The sequence below is a fragment of the Salmo trutta genome, chromosome 23 (genome assembly GCF_901001165.1).
Source record: "Salmo trutta chromosome 23, fSalTru1.1, whole genome shotgun sequence".
In the NCBI taxonomy this organism is placed as follows: domain Eukaryota; kingdom Metazoa; phylum Chordata; class Actinopteri; order Salmoniformes; family Salmonidae; genus Salmo; species Salmo trutta.
This window is the reverse complement of record NC_042979.1, coordinates 45,670,191-45,688,325: the sequence shown is the minus strand read 5'-3', so window position 1 is coordinate 45,688,325 and position 18,135 is coordinate 45,670,191. Positions and strand designations below refer to the sequence as shown.

General features: G+C 43.3%; 1 protein-coding gene across 1 annotated transcript in view; it reads right to left on the bottom strand.

Moving 5' to 3' along the window:
• Window positions 1–18,135, bottom strand: part of LOC115160149 (phospholipid-transporting ATPase IC) — a 44,544-nt gene that overhangs the window by 15,549 nt on the left and 10,860 nt on the right. Inside the window, exons 2-9 of the mRNA XM_029710510.1 lie at window positions 10,263–10,443; window positions 9,717–9,814; window positions 5,716–5,829; window positions 3,373–3,471; window positions 2,774–2,835; window positions 2,150–2,222; window positions 1,875–1,945; window positions 1,237–1,319 (exon numbers count right to left, since the gene is read on the bottom strand). Coding sequence (XP_029566370.1) covers window positions 1,237–1,319; window positions 1,875–1,945; window positions 2,150–2,222; window positions 2,774–2,835; window positions 3,373–3,471; window positions 5,716–5,829; window positions 9,717–9,814; window positions 10,263–10,416 — 754 coding nt within the window. The 5' untranslated portion in view covers window positions 10,417–10,443. The remainder of the gene's footprint in view (window positions 1–1,236; window positions 1,320–1,874; window positions 1,946–2,149; window positions 2,223–2,773; window positions 2,836–3,372; window positions 3,472–5,715; window positions 5,830–9,716; window positions 9,815–10,262; window positions 10,444–18,135) is intronic.

The window sequence follows — 18,135 nt, the reverse complement described above, 5'->3', positions numbered from 1 at the left end:
GGAACAGTGTCCACACTATCCTGGCTGTATGAGGGAACAGTGTCCACACTATCCTGGATATATGGGGGAACAGTGACCACACTATCCTGGATATATGGGGGAACAGTGTCCACACTATCCTGGATATATGGGGGAACAGTGTCCACACTATCCTGGATATATGGGGGAACAGTGTCCACACTATCCTGGATATATGGGGGAACAGTGTCCACACTATCCTGGATATATGGGGGAACAGTGACCACACTATCCTGGATATATGGGGGAACAGTGACCACACTATCCTGGATATATGGGGGAACAGTGACCACACTATCCTGGATATATGGGGGAACAGTGACCACACTATCCTGGATATATGGGGGAACAGTGTCCACACTATCCTGGATATATGGGGGAACAGTGACCACACTATCCTGGATATATGGGGGAACAGTGTCCACACTATCCTGGATATATGGGGGAACAGTGACCACACTATCCTGGATATATGGGGGAACAGTGTCCACACTATCCTGGATATATGGGGGAACAGTGACCACACTATCCTGGATATATGGGGGAACAAGGTAACAGTGTCCACACTATCCTGGATATATGGGGGAACAGTGACCACACTATCCTGTATATATGGGGGAACAGTGTCCACACTATCCTGGATATATGGGGGAACAGTGACCACACTATCCTGGATATATGGGGGAACAGTGTCCACACTATCCTGGATATATGGGGGAACAGTGACCACACTATCCTGGATATATGGGGGAACAGTGACCACACTATCCTGGATATATGGGGGAACAGTGTCCACACTATCCTGGATATATGGGGGAACAGTGACCACACTATCCTGGATATATGGGGGAACAACGGAACAGTATCAGAATGAGTTTCAACTTGTTATGATGAGATGTTGCAAGTCCTATCTACTCATTCTATTTCTATGCTCACACCATCACAGCTGGGGGGGGGGGGGGGGGTGGTGAATGAAACCGTGACCAGGCAGAGTCTAGCTACACAGCTAGACAGGATATCTTTGACAAACAATAACTGCCATCCTGGGTGCCCCATAGTTTACGACTGCAAATACATCTGGAAGACACTTAAAAGACAAAAGTGGACCCACTTTCTCTCCCACTCTCAGGATTCCACTCTCATCTGTACACGCTCTGTAAAATAATATTGCAATACTCTACATGCATTTTCCCTAGTTACAGTACAGCACTATGTTACCGTCAAACTCTGCCAGCTGGCGCTCTTCCTGCAGTCTCTCGTCTGTTATTTTCAGTCCCATCTTAAACTTCAGGTTGGTTTCCCTGAAAAACAATAACATACTTTCATTTTCCAGTGGACAGTACGCTGGGAACATCTTAGTCCCAGATCTGGTCTCTCTTAGTTGGCATGATAGCACAAACAGACTGGCAGTCAGGCTAGGGAGCATCTGTACGTTAAAGAAACTAAACCATGCCAGCCGTTTGATAGTATTGTTTGATTAACAAGAGGTTATCAATCTAAATCAACAGGCTTAAACAGACTACAAGTCTCAGCAAACCCTTTTTTTTAATCCAACTTCAGCTCTTAATTTTTATGTTTACACAAAAGCACGTTCTGTTAATGTAATTTCTCCTGTTATCAAAGGGGTAGTTATTGACAACCCCATTATGAAATGTCAGATCACACAACAAGGTTTGAAGACCTGGGCTGTGTCCCAAATGGCAACCTATTCCCTATATAGTGCACTACTTTTGACCAGGGCCAATAGGGGCTCGAAGTGCACTACTTTTGACTAGGGCACATAGAATATATAAGAAATAGGATGCCATTTGGGACAGGAAGGCCAATACATTTACTTGTATTAGAGAACATCTTACCCATCAAGCTCAGCAGTTTCCACATAACAAAGACTGTTGGGGTTTGAACTGGACAACAACAGAATGTCGGCCTAAAAAAAAAAAAAAAAAAAAAGAGCAAATGATGAAATACATTTTTTTTTTAACTGAATTATAAAATGGCTGGTTGGTTTCAATTAAATCAAATGAATAATACATTATGAAATGTAAATTCAGAAACTTCAGAATTGTTCGAAAGTATTATTATTATTTTTTTTTAAAAGGAACCGAGTCGAAGAACAAATAAATGACATTACCGGGATGTGATCATTTTTCTTCAAACGAACCACATCACCGACATGGATATTCATCCACTTAGACTCTTGAAACCTGGGTTTGGAAAAAGTTTCAGTCATTTTTTCCTCTCCATTCTTTGTCATGTTCAAAACATGAAGTTTGTCTTGTTGATGCATAGCACAGACAATACAATAAACAATGTAAGGTATTAAAAAGGTACGCTGTTGCACTATGGAGATCCAGACCACAATACTGTTCTAGTTTCTTTGTTCACACCATAGACTTATATAGATGACTCCTCTTTGCATCTGCCCCATTATGGTGTCAGAGCTTCTTCTTTTACTACTTCTACGAGTTGGTAAACAAACAGAAAGGGTGCATACTGCCACCTGGAGGCTGTTTGAACAGGTATAAAGCCAAGGATGGCAATTTACTGCCACCTGCAGTTATAGAATGTTGGCGCATAAGTATAATTCATTGGCTGATCCCTCCTGATGACCTGGATGGAATCATGTGATCCTTCCTTAACCTATAGGAAGTCCCACCCAGTTGACTACTTCAAAATGGTGAAAGCCCTCAATGGCACTGCAGGGTCAATTCCAAGTACATATCTATCCATGTCTATGGTTCATAGTCCTCATTACCTGCCATCCAGGAGGACATCACACTTCCTGTTGTTGATCTCCTTGTCCATCCTGTGGCGGGCCTGTTAGACAGGGAGGGAAAACACCAGCCAGAGTTCAGCATTAGATTAATGGACCACAGTGAGCTCTTCACAACAAAATGGAGTGTACTGCACATGACAAAAAAAAAATACAAAAAAAATAAATAAAAACATTTAAAAAGCCTTTTTCTTAGTTGCAGGTGGTCCGCAAATTATTATATAAAAATATATTTTCTCCAAAAATAATAAGTTGGGACAATAATGTAATTGTAAATTACTTTATACAATGAAAAGTGTTGAACAAACATACATCTGTAATAAAAAAGGCCTTTAATCTGTAACATTCACTGAGAACATTGATTCTAAATTTGACCGCTAAAATATTTTATGTTAAAGAATTCCGCGACTCTACGAAAGCTGGTCCTCAAGGGCTTTTGACGTGTTTTTTTTTTTGGTGCTCCCCGGAAAGGAAAAACGTTGGGATCTACTGATCTATAGGACACGCCGTTTCGGTGCCAAGACTTTGGGAGGAAGGGTGAAGAAGTGATATAGCCAGCGAGAAATGGATGAGTCACTCACCAGATCGTCCACTAGGTCTTTGATGGCTGTGATTCCCAGCACCAGAACTAAAGGCACTAAGGTCGTGTACCAAGGCAACGTGGTGATCTCAGGAATAATCTGGTGAGAGAGGAATAACCACAAGAGTATATTATTAATAATATCACAGTATGTTACTTTAACATTCAATCTAATGTTTAATCCAATCTGGTGATCCCAGGAATAATCTCATGAGAGGAGGGAAAGAAAAAATAATAATAATAAATAAAAACATTGTTACAAATTAATATCACAAAAACTATTACTTCATCATTGAATCAAACATTCAGTTCAGAGGTTTCAAGGCAGCAGTGATCACAGGAATAATCTGATGATGGGGGATGAAAGGAGAGTAGAACCATTTGTAGTCTATTGTTCCATCCTGACCTGTGGACCCCAGGATGAAGTGACTAAAGGGGCAGTTGAAATCGGTGAGGGTGGGGGGGGTTCTTGCATTGGAATTAAATTGAGTTCTGCTAATATAAAATCACACTATACCACAATAAAACAAAGTTGAAATGCAGAGACCATTGAGTGCTTTTGAATTCTGTAGTCTGTCTCTGCTGCTCTGCATTAGTACAATGGACAGCTCCCTACAGCTAGGCCGTTTTGGTAATGAATATAGGCTACAAGATCCACACACACAGCCTTCGGAAAGTACTCAGATCACTTGACTTTTTCCTAATTTTGTTACATTACAACCTCAATCTAAAATGGATTTAATTATCCCCCCCCATCAATCTAAACACAATACCCCACAATGAGAAAGTAAAAAGAGGTTTTTAGAAATGTATTAAAACAAAAATACCTTATTTACATAAGTATTCAGACCCTTTGCTAACTGTGTAGCCTAAATATTCTCCCCTTGCAAACATTTTCAGATAAAAATCAGTGAAAACTCAAATCCATGTTTCTGATAATAATTCACATCAACCTTGATGCATATTTTTCAGATACTGAAATAAATAAAACTTACCATATTATTCCACTCCTTTCCCAGAGACAAAAATAACATTTGGTGTGTCATCGTACTGCAAGAAATACTTAATTCTGCAATAATTGGATTTAATATTAGCCTATATGTGATAGGCCAGTCAGTGTCCAGATTTCAGTCACACGATTTGTAGCTTCCTTGATGCTCTGGGGAACTTCCTGAGTAAACGATCATTCCATTCTCCCCGAAATCTTATTGTAAGATTCCCCTCAAATGGTAGTTGGATTAATTGAGCTTTCCTCAGGTGTAGCATGTTTCTTCAGTGCTGACTGGACACGTTTGTCAAAGTGGAGAATTAGTTCTCGTATGTCGCCGTGGACGCCCTAAAGGCCAGTCCGTGTTTCAGTGCAGTAAGCACGGTCGGCATAGCGGAGAGACGCCCAGAGAATTGTTGCAGGATATCAAGTGGGTTCCATTTCTCCTCATTGGAGCCAGAGTGGGCGATTTCAGCCTGCAAAATAACTTTCATCAAATCTGTTTTGCTTAGATGTTTCCCATTTTTCACATGTAGAAGAAAGTCATGGCTCTCTGGGTCAAGGGTCAAGGGGCTTCCACCAATTGGCTGCTGCGTTCGCTGAATCCTTCTGACATTTCACCAATAACAGCATCCAATGTGCTGAACAGTACTTCACTCAGTCTCTTCTCCTCTGTCCTGCTGGACTACAGTACTGTCGTACTGCTGAAGATATGTACTTGCGCAACATTGCCGTTTGCTTGGAGCTAGTGTGTCAGTGCCACTGCAACTGTGCACAAATTACTTCAAACTTGATGATGTCGCACCTGTTTTTCCCCCCCTCGCTTTTTATGGGAACCCGAAGGAGTCATACCTCACCGCCCTTAATGGCTTTGCATTCTCTCCCTACACACACACACCGTGGTGCGCTCTGTCCATTGTGCTAACACAGAGCAGATACACTTTTTTGAGCCAACCTTTCACTCAATTGTAATTTTTATATATATATATATATATATACAGAAAAAAGTAAAACTATGGGGGGGAAAGTTTGAACTGAGGGGGCTAAACCCACTTTACCCCTCCCTCATGGAGCCGGGCCCAGATTGGTGCTGTCCAATAACACTTCATCACTCACTGCTCAGGCCAGGGTTCTGTATGTTATATAATGATGTGTCAGTATCTACATCACATTTTACATTTATGTAAATTCATTTAAAACTGCTCCCAATAAACAAGCCAATCACACTCCTTCCTTCCATAGTGTAGTATAAGTTGGGATGTCACATATAAGACTCGTATCTACCAGTGGAACCTCACGTTCTACCACTGAAGATTCTCGTAAATCAGTAAGTTGGATGTAACACAGCAGACTTACCTGTAAGATGAGCAGGGCCAGAAAGTAAAGGTTGGCAACTCGTTTGAACTGCTCAAACAGATTCAGTGGGATGAATGTTAAGGCGTTATATTTGTACGTCTTGATTCCATTCCCCTATAAACAATACAAGGAGGACAAGTACACAAACATGGTCAAAACAAGGCAACAGTAAACATGACATCCCCCCACGAATGATACAGCGCTGCCCTGCCCCCCTCCCTCCCTCCAACCCGCCCCCCCCCCCTCCAAACCGCCCGCCCCCCTCTCGTACCAATTGAGATATCACATGACTAACAAATTTCAGTTATCATGTATGAACACAGATTATCCATTATATTGACCAAACACTCGAATGGCCAGTCTAACAATGAACAAAATATATATTTATATTTAAAAAAATGCAAGGCAGTTAGCCTTGGTACCAGTTTCTTAAACTAATCCACTCCATGTCATGTGCCAAATGGCATGGCCTGACATTTGGCAATGACAAGGAATGGCAAAGAGTGGAACTCGACACATTTAATTTCTGTCTCTCTCTCTCTCTCCTTCCCAACACCTAAATCTCTCTCAGTCAAACTACACGGATCTTTCAGTGCTGCTGGTAGGCCGAGGATCATTTACATAAACAAACTGCAGCCACAGTATTGAGAGAAGGAGGCAAATGATCCGACAAAACAAATATGTCCACTCCAGTCCCAATTGGCATCCCATCCCCTATTTAGTGCACTACTTTTGACCAGGGCCCATAAGTAGTTTAGTGTATATAGGGGATTAGGGTGCCATTTTTGGATGCAACCCTGCGTCTACAACACCTTGTTGGGGAGTAGGACTCAATGTAAGACTTTTCATATGGACTATTTCATTGGAGTTAACATGATGCTAAAGTAAAGTAATTGTCAGTGACCTTATGAGTATAGTCTTTAACCAAGGGTACGTAAATAAAACATTAGCAAGGCTAAGTACCATTAAAAAGGATAGGAGTGGTCTTAGGAGTGGCACTTAAGAGACAACTTTTTATTTATTTAATTTTTTAAAATGTTTTATTTACCCAGAGTCAGATTAACTCGTGGATACCATTTATAATGTCTCTGCGTGCATCAGGATAACTTTCTGACGATCAACACTTGGGAGTATGCATGAGAGAGTGGGAACACGAGACTATTCTAAATGGTGACTAATAGAGATTTAAAAAAATATAATAATAAATACAAATTTTACATATCAGGATATTATTTTAATGATATAAATCGCAATATTATTTTTGACAATGTCAAATGCTCTTCCTTCATAGTTTGTTGTCAATCTTTTTAAATAGTGAGCCAACTTGTTTCCAGCATTTTCTCATGGAATGGTGAACTTACTAAATGAAATTAGAGTTTGACTGTGTGATATTAGGTTGCTCCTTGTGTAAATATTTTCCGTCTGGATTTTAATGATTTGTATGTTATATTATATTGTTATAATATATATTATTATGTTATACAAATCATTAAAATCCAGACGGAAAATATTTACACAAGAAGCAACCAAATATCACACAGTCAACATCTCAGTCATTTAGTAAATTCACCATTCTGCCATTCTCACTGCCATTCTCATCCCTCTGCTGCAGACATACGGTGAGCAATATGTTTGGAACATTGAATCGTAATATCGACTTGCAATACACATCGCATCGGCACCTACGTATTGTGATAATATCGTAACGTCCCTGGTGACTAACAAGTAAATTAACCCAAAAGAGAAGTAGTTGGATCACCACAGAACAGGTAATAAAACAGCTAATCAAATCTCTTTCCGGACTATTTGCATTGTGTCCCACCACCCCCTAACACACCCCCTCCCTGCCAACCCCTCTTATACGCTGCCGCTACTACTCTGTTTATCATCTATGTATAGTCACTTTAACTACACATTCATGTACATATTACCTTAATAAGCTCGACTAACCGGGGCCCCCACTCATTGACTCTGTACCGTAACACCCTGTATATAGCCTCCACATTGACTCTGTACCGTAACACCCTGTATATAGCCTCCACATTGACTCTGTACCAGTACCCCCTGTATATAGCCTCCACATTGACTCTGTACCGGTACCCCCTGTATTTGGCCTCCACATTGACTCTGTACCGGTACCCCCTGTATATAGCCTCCACATTGACTCTGTACCGGTACCCCCTGTATATAGCCTCCACATTGACTCTGTACCGGTACCCCCTGTATATAGCCTCCACATTGACTCTGTACCGGTACCCCCTGTACATAGCCTCCACATTGACTCTGTACCGTAACACCCTGTATATAGCCTCCACATTGACTCTGTACCGGTACCCCCTGTATATAGCCTCCACATTGACTCTGTACCGGTACCACCTGTATATAGCCTCCACATTGACTCTGTTCCGGTACCACCTGTATATAGCCTCCACATTGACTCTGTACCGTAACACCCTGTATATAGCCTCCACATTGACTCTGTACCGGTACCACCCTGTATATAGCCTCCACATTGACTCTGTACCGTAACACCCTGTATATAGCCTCCACATTGACTCTGTACCGTAACACCCTGTATATAGCCTCCACATTGACTCTGTACCGTAACACCCTGTATATAGCCTCCACATTGACTCTGTACCGGTACCCCCTGTATATAGCCTGCACATTGACTCTGTACCGTAACACCCTGTATATAGCCTCCACATTGACTCTGTACTGTAACACCCTGTATATAGCCTCCACATTGACTCTGTACCGTAACACCCTGTATATAGCCTCCACATTGACTCTGTACCGTAACACCCTGTATATAGCCTCCACATTGACTCTGTACCGTAACACCCTGTATATAGCCTCCACATTGACTCTGTACCGTAATACCCTGTATATAGCCTCCACATTGACTCTGTACCAGTACCCCCTGTATATAGCCTCCACATTGACTCTGTACCGGTACCCCCTGTATGTAGCCTCCACATTGACTCTGTACCGGTACCCCCTGTATATAGCCTCCACATTGACTCTGTACCGTAACACCCTGTATATAGCCTCCACATTGACTCTGTACCGTAACACCCTGTATATAGCCTCCACATTGACTCTGTACCGTAACACCCTGTATATAGCCTCGCTACTGTTATTTTATTTCTTTACTTATCTATTGTTTACCTAATACCCATTTTTTACTTAAAAAAATAAAATAAAATAATAATAAAAATCACACTGTTGGTTAAGGGCTTCTAAGTAAGCATTTCACTCTAAGATCTACAGTTGTTGTATTTGGCGCAAAGTGACAAATAAACTTTGATTTGAGAAACAGAACCAACCGCAGACTAACCAGGAGTCCTGTTCTGGTACAGTCTGCCCAGTCACTGATAAATAACTGCTAATTTTCAACCCCAAAGTCTGTGTATTTTAAGAAGCTTTAAGAACCTGCACTTTAAATATGGTCCAGGCAGTACAGGAAATGGCCAGCCTATGAGACACACATATCAGCAGAGTGAAAATGAAGTAAAATGACCTCAACGTCCGTGATGCACTGTATCCGATACGACGTCAACAATGACAACATTGGAATGGAAACAAAAAAAAGTATTGTATGAGGAGATCCAAAAGGATGAAATCTTGACGTAAAACAACACCTCGTGTTGAGCCATTGAATAGGTAGATTTTATTTAGCCTGTCCACAACGTTAAACCACCAAAGCACATGACAGGGCTGGGTTTCTGCCTCAGTTTCGACCTTTAAAAAGGTTGTCGCCCTACCTACAGGCAGCTGTCATTACTCCTACACAACCTGCTGTTGTCAGTAAATATTTAGATAGAAAAAGATGGTTGTGTTCATTAGGCACAAAACAGTCAGCTACTAAGTCTGAACTTCTCCAATAAGCAACACTTGTTTTTCCATTGGCCTAATGAACACGACCCATGTCTGAATCAGCAGTTTAGCGGTGGAATAATATGATTTATAATGGTGGAACTGGGAAAGAGGTGACTTACTGAGTACTTGCTCTTCTTAAGACACAAAAGGTATTTTTTCTGAAACTCTGGCAGGTTACAGAAGGCCCTGTCGTTCGCTTTGACACTCCAACCAGACTCTGGAAACAGACCAACAGACAGTCAGAAACAGACCAACAGACAGTCTGGAAACAGACCAACAGACAGCCAGACTCTGGAAACAGACCAACAGACAGTCAGAAACAGACCAACAGACAGTCAGACTCTGGAAACAGACAGCCAGACTCTGGAAACAGACCAACAGACAGTCAGACTCTGGAAACAGACAGTCTGGAAACAGACCAACAGACAGTCAGACTCTGGAAACAGACACTCTGGAAACAGACCAACAGACAGTCAGACTCTGGAAACAGACAGTCAGATACAGACCAACAGACAGTCAGAGGGAATATGCTTGAATGGTGAAACTGGTACATTTCTAAACAAACCAAAAGGTAGCATCACAAGGGTGTGTTCTCAGATTGTCTAATGGAAGAGGTGTGTGTGTACACTGCAGCTCTTCTCTAGTGTCTGCTCCCTGTCTCTCACCGGTGCTCTTGATCTCTTCAGGCTGTGGCCCCCCTGGGGGCCCCTCTTCGTCTGAGCCGGGGTCCAACTCATCATCCGTCTCGTCGTCACTGTACGGCATGACCTCATCGTCAGGGCCCAGTGACCCCTGGGAGTCTGATCGCTCCCGGCTCATGGTAATGAGACGTCTGGAGGTCGCTCACTGGGGGGGAGAGAGAACGTTTTTTACCATTGTTTAAATTTCCCTTTAACAGTCTTTGCAAAAACAGAAACTAATGTGTTGTCTAATTGTGGAGAGAAAGACAGAGTATCTAATGTCATATGGATTTGGTCAACGAAGGAGTAGGACAGACCACCAGTGTTATCTAGAAGCACCAGCTGTTGGCCATTTAGCCAATAACAGTCATTGTCAGCCGGCTACTTTGAGTTCATAAATTAACTGCATCTAAGAAACAGCATGCCTCCTGGGCTTTACACACACACACACACACACACACACACACACACACACACACACACACACACGACAGTGTCTAGGGTTTACAGAGAATGGTGTGACAAACAAAAAAACATCCAGTCAGCAGCAGTCCTGTGGGTGAAAACAGCTCGTTGATGAGAGGTTGAAGGAGAAAGGCAAGAATGGTGCACGCTAACAGGTAGACCACGAACAGGCGGGCCACGAACAGGCAGATAACAACGCAGTACAACAGTGGTGTGCAGAACGGCATCTCAAAACGCACAACTCATCTGTTGTGAATGAGATCATGGCCCCATCCTGCCTGGTGTCAACGGTACCGGCTTGTGGTGGTGGTGTAATGGTGTTGGGAATGTTTTCAGGGTACACGTTAGGTCCCTTGATACCAATTGAGCAACGTTAACACGCCCCGAAGAATATAGGATGTTCTGGAGGCCTGACCAGGTACTAGGGGCTTCCAGCTGCTGGTATGGCTCTCCAACCTTTTTTCTCAATCCTGGTCGTGGGGAGTTAAAGGGGTACACCTTCTTTTTGTCCTGACACTACAAAGCTGATTCAGATTATCAACGTATCAAGCTTTGATGATTTAAATCAGATGTGTAGCGCTAAGGCAAAAAACTAAAAATGTGCAACACTCTGTGTCCCAGGACCAGGAAACACTGCTCTGAGCTAGGCTACTACAGAACCAATGACCAGGAAACACTGCTCTGAGCTAGGCTACTACAGAACCAATGACCAGGACCAGGAAACACTGCTCTGAGCTAGGCTACTACAGAACCAATGAGCAGGAAACACTGCTCTGAGCTAGGCTACTACAGAACAATGACCAGGACCACAAAACACTGCTTTGAGCTAGGCTACTACAGAATAATGACCAGGAAACACTGCTCTGAGCTAGGCTACTACAGAACCAATGACCAGGAACAGAAAACACTGCTTTGAGCTAGGCTACTACAGAACAATGACCAGGACCAGGAAACACTGCTCTGAGCTAGGCTACTACAGAACCAATGACCAGGAAACACTGCTCTGAGCTAGGCTACTACAGAACCAATGACCAGGAAACACTGCTCTGAGCTAGGCTACTACAGAACCAATGACCAGGACCAGGAAACACTTCTCTGAGCTAGGCTACTACAGAACCAATGAGCAGGAAACACTGCTCTGAGCTAGGCTACTACAGAACAATGACCAGGACCACGAAACACTGCTCTGAGCTAGGCTACTACAGAATAATGACCAGGAAACACTGCTCTGAGCTAGGCTACTACAGAACCAATGACCAGGAAACACTGCTCTGAGCTAGGCTACTACAGAACCAATGACCAGGAAACACTGCTCTGAGCTAGGCTACTACAGAACCAATGACCAGGAAACACTGCTCTGAGCTAGGCTACTACAGAACCAATGACCAGGAAACACTGCTTTGAGCTAGGCTACTACAGAACCAATGACCAGGAAACACTGCTCTGAGCTAGGCTACTACAGAACCAATGACCAGGAAGCACTGCTCTGAGCTAGGCTACTACAGAACCACTGACCTGGACCAGGAAACACTGCTCTGAGCTAGGCTACTACAGAACAATGACCAGGACCAGGAAACACTGCTCTGAGCTAGGCTACTACAGAACAATGACCAGGAAACACTGCTCTGAGCTAGGCTACTACAGAACCAATGACCAGGAAACACTGCTCTGAGCTAGGCTACTACAGAACCAATGACCAGGAAACACTGCTCTGAGCTAGGCTACTACAGAACCAATGACCAGGACCAGGAAACACTGCTCTGAGCTAGGCTACTACAGAACCAATGACCAGGAAACACTGCTCTGAGCTAGGCTACTACAGAACCAATGACCAGGAAACACTGCTCTGAGCTAGGCTACTACAGAACCAATGACCAGGAAACACTGCTCTGAGCTAGGATACTACAGAACAATGAACAGGAAACACTGCTCTGAGCTAGGCTACTACAGAACCAATGACCAGGACCAGGAAACACTGCTCTGAGCAAGGCTACTACAGAACCAATGACCAGGAAACACTGCTCTGAGCTAGGCTACTACAGAACCAATGACCAGGAAGCACTGCTCTGAGCTAGGCTACTACAGAACCACTGACCTGGACCAGGAAACACTGCTCTGAGCTAGGCTACTACAGAACCAATGACCAGGACCAGGAAACACTGCTCTGAGCTAGGCTACTACAGAACCAATGACCAGGACCAGGAAACACTGCTCTGAGCTAGGCTACTACAGAACCAATGACCAGGAAACACTGCTCTGAGCTAGGCTACTACAGAACCAATGACCAGGACCAGGAAACACTGCTCTGAGCTAGGCTACTACAGAACCAATGACCAGGACCAGGAAACACTGCTCTGAGGTAGGCTACTACAGAACCAATGACCAGGAAACACTGCTCTGAGCTAGGCTACTACAGAACCAATGACCAGGACCAGGAAACACTGCTTTGAGCTAGGCTACTACAGAACAATGACCAGGAAACACTGCTCTGAGCTAGGCTACTACAGAACAATGACCAGGACACACTGTGAGCTAGGCTACTACAGAACCAATGACCAGGAAACACTGCTCTGAGCTAGGCTACTACAGAACCAATGACCAGGAAACACTGCTCTGAGCTAGGCTACTACAGAACCAATGACCAGGACCAGAAAACACTGCTCTGAGCTAGGCTACTACAGAACCAATGACCAGGACCAGGAAACACTGCTCTGAGCTAGGCTACTACAGAACAATGACCAGGAAACACTGCTCTGAGCTAGGCTACTACAGAACAATGACCAGGAAACACTGCTCTGAGCTAGGCTACTACAGAACAATGACCAGGAAACACTGCTCTGAGCTAGGCTACTACAGAACCAATGACCAGGACCAGAAAACACTGCTTTGAGCTAGGCTAATACAGAACCAATGACCAGGAACAGAAAACACTGCTTTGAGCTAGGCTACTACAGAACCAATGACCAGGACCAGGAAACACTGCTCTGAGCTAGGCTACTACAGAACAATGACCAGGACCAGGAAACACTGCTCTGAGCTAGGCTACTACAGGACAATGACCAGGACCAGGAAACACTGCTCTGAGCTAGGCTACTACAGGACAATGACCAGGACCAGGAAACACTGCTCTGCGCTAGGCTACTACAGAACCAATGACCAGGACCAGGAAACACTGCTCTGAGCTAGGCTACTACAGAACCAATGAGCAGGAAACACTGCTCTGAGCTAGGCTACTACAGAACAATGACCAGGACCACAAAACACTGCTTTGAGCTAGGCTACTACAGAATAATGACCAGGAAACACTGCTCTGAGCTAGGCTACTACAGAACCAATGACCAGGAACAGAAAACACTGCTTTGAGCTAGGCTACTACAGAACAATGACCAGGACCAGGAAACACTGCTCTGAGCTAGGCTACTACAGAACCAATGACCAGGAAACACTGCTCTGAGCTAGGCTACTACAGAACCAATGACCAGGAAACACTGCTCTGAGCTAGGCTACTACAGAACCAATGACCAGGAAACACTGCTCTGAGCTAGGCTACTACAGAACCAATGACCAGGAAACACTGCTTTGAGCTAGGCTACTACAGAACCAATGACCAGGAAACACTGCTTTGAGCTAGGCTACTACAGAACCAATGAGCAGGACCAGGAAACACTGCTCTGAGCTAGGCTACTACAGAACCAATGACCAGGAAGCACTGCTCTGAGCTAGGCTACTACAGAACCACTGACCTGGACCAGGAAACACTGCTCTGAGCTAGGCTACTACAGAACAATGACCAGGACCAGGAAACACTGCTCTGAGCTAGGCTACTACAGAACAATGACCAGGAAACACTGCTCTGAGCTAGGCTACTACAGAACAATGACCAGGACCAGGAAACACTGCTTGAGCTAGGCTACTACAGAACCAATGACCAGGAAACACTGCTCTGAGCTAGGCTACTACAGAACCAATGACCAGGAAACACCGCTCTGAGCTAGGCTACTACAGAACCAATGACCAGGAAACACTGCTCTGAGCTAGGCTACTACAGAACCAATGACCAGGAAACACTGCTCTGAGCTAGGCTACTACAGAACAATGAACAGGAAACACTGCTCTGAGCTAGGCTACTACAGAACCAATGACCAGGAAACACTGCTCTGAGCTAGGCTACTACAGAACCAATGACCATGAAACACTGCTCTGAGCAAGGCTACTACAGAACCAATGACCAGGAAACACTGCTCTGAGCTAGGCTACTACAGAACCAATGACCAGGAAGCACTGCTCTGAGCTAGGCTACTACAGAACCACTGACCTGGACCAGGAAACACTGCTCTGAGCTAGGCTACTACAGAACAATGACCAGGACCAGGAAACACTGCTCTGAGCTAGGCGACTACAGAACCAATGACCAGGAAACACTGCTCTGAGCTAGGCTACTACAGAACCAATGACCAGGACCAGGAAACACTGCTCTGAGCTAGGCTACTACAGAACCAATGACCAGGAAACACTGCTCTGAGCTAGGCTACTACAGAACCAATGACCAGGACCAGGAAACACTGCTCTGAGCTAGGCTACTACAGAACCAATGACCAGGAAACACTGCTCTGAGCTAGGCTACTACAGAACCAATGACCAGGAAACACTGCTCTGAACTAGGCTACTACAGAACAATGAACAGGAAACACTGCTCTGAGCTAGGCTACTACAGAACCAATGACCAGGACCAGGAAACACTGCTCTGAGCTAGGCTACTACAGAACCAATGACCAGGACCAGGAAACACTGCTCTGAGCTAGGCTACTACAGAACCAATGACCAGGACCAGGAAACACTGCTCTGAGCTAGGCTACTACAGAACCAATGACCAGGAAACACTGCTCTGAGCTAGGCTACTACAGAACCAATGACCAGGAAACACTGCTCTGAGCTAGGCTACTACAGAACCAATGACCAGGAAACACTGCTCTGAGCTAGGCTACTACAGAACCAATGACCAGGAAACACTGCTCTGAGCTAGGCTACTACTGAACCAATGACCAGGACCAGGAAACACTGCTCTGAGCAAGGCTACTACAGAACCAATGACCAGGAAACACTGCTCTGAGCTAGGCTACTACAGAACCAATGACCAGGAAGCACTGCTCTGAGCTAGGCTACTACAGAACCAATGCATGGGTGTGGTGCTATGTCTACAATGGTTCAAGCCCAGGACAACACAACAAAGGGTATGGAACTGAACTGGCAGCTGGAAGGCTCCCATGTACCATCTCCTACCATTGTGCTCTTGAGCAAGGCACCTTCATCCCTCACAATTGCTCTCCACCCAGGGGTGCTACAATGCAAGGTGTTGGGAGAAGCAGGAAAACACATTTTTGTTCTAACCAATGGGATAATAAAGTATCGATTGTCTCCATGTTGTTGTCACACGATGACTCTGCACATCTCTACAACCACGCCTCTATTTCACCACTGTACACATATGGCTTGTATTGTTCTACACTTGCATTACTGTATGCCTACTATTTAATTGTGCTATGTAAACTATCCTGTATCTTCAGAACAAATAAACTCAAGTTGATTTATTTACGATGCCTACTTAACTATTTGACACTGTGAAAATACTAAAAATGTCTCTCTTACGCTCTCTACTTTGATTCTTTTTAGTGAATGTCTTGTTTTATTGGAAAGGTTGTGATATTGGGAAAGACTAATATATCGTGTTATGACATGTTCCCTTTGCCAACAAAATGAGAGCGCTGAAATGAGAGCGCTGAAATGAGAGCGCTGAAATGATACCTTTAAAACTTGAGATGGGTTAAATGGAATATTAACTGAAATCTGGACCCTGACTGGCCTACAACATGTCACATATAGCTGAATATTAAATACAATTATTGCAGAAATAAGTATTTCTTGAAGTACAATGATACACCAAATGTTATTTTTGTCTCTAGAAAAGGAGTGGAACAATAATGGTGAGATTTATTTATTTCAGTATCTGAAAAAAATATGCATCAAGTTTGATGTGAATTATTATCAGAAACAAGATTTTAGTTTTCACTGATTTTTAAATCAGATGGGTTTTTTTTTTTTTGCAAGGGGAGAATATTTAGGCTAGACTGTTTAGAGAGAGGAGAAACATTGAAAGAAAAATATTTACAGATGTCAGCTAGATGATTGACTAGTTCCTTCTATTATTTAAGATATGTATTTTTGTGAGTACCTATTTATTTTTTAGAAACTGGGTGGTTCGAGCCCTAAATGCTGATTGGCTGACAGCTATATCAGAATGTATACCACGGGTATGACAAAACATTTATTTTTACTGCTCTAATTACGTTGGTAACCAGTTTATAATAGCAATAATACACCTTGGTGGTTTGTGATATATGGCCAATATACCATGGCTAAGGGCTGTATCCAGACACTCCACGCTGTGTCTTGCATAAGAACTGCCCTTAGACATGGTATATTGGCCATATACCACAACCCCTAGTTCCTTATTGCTTAAATATATAAATGTATTAGCCTTTCTCATTTATTTGTCTTCTAGGGCAACAATTTATGACTGAAGAGAAGCTGCAAGCCTAGGCCTATTTGACCCGACAAGTTGATTAAAGCAAATTTCAGAAATTATAAGCAGATAAAATATACACATTTGTCCCACCATCTCTGCCTGTCATACAAGGAGGCTACAGTGTCTTCTGCACACCTCCACCTGTCTGGCCAGTTGCTTCTTGCCACTATCCAGGCCAAGTACCCCACCTCCTCTGAAGTGTCTGGCTGTGTAATTCCGCGTCAGACTTCTCCATACAATGACTAGGCCACGTCGCCCTGCTTTTCAATCTTCACAAACAGACTTCGTTTACTTTTCTGCTTGTGACGTACAACTTTACATATTGAGTTCTCTGGCACAGCTAGCTAGCCGGATATCGAATGGTGTCGTGCGTTCTAAATGAGTTTATTGTTTACGTTCCAAAAAAGGTCTATAGGTGCATCTGTGATGGCCAATACAACACAGCTTGGAACGCTACACGTCCAATCAGCATCTAGGATCCATAGTTAGTTCTTAATGTCCTGTTGTATTGTATTATAACTAGTCTTCTGTTAGTTCTTATTGTCCTGTTATATTATAACTAGTCTTCTGTTAGTTCTTAATGTCCTGTTATATTATAACTAGTCTTCTGTTCTTATTGTCCTGTTATATTATAACTAGTCTTCTGTAAGTTCTTATTGCCCTGTTATATTATAACTAGTCTTCTGTAAGTTCTTATTGTCCTGTTATATTATAACTAGTCTTCTGTTAGTTCTTATTGTCCTGTTATATTATATTATAACTAGTCTTCTGTAAGTTCTTATTGTCCTGTTATATTATAACTAGTATTCT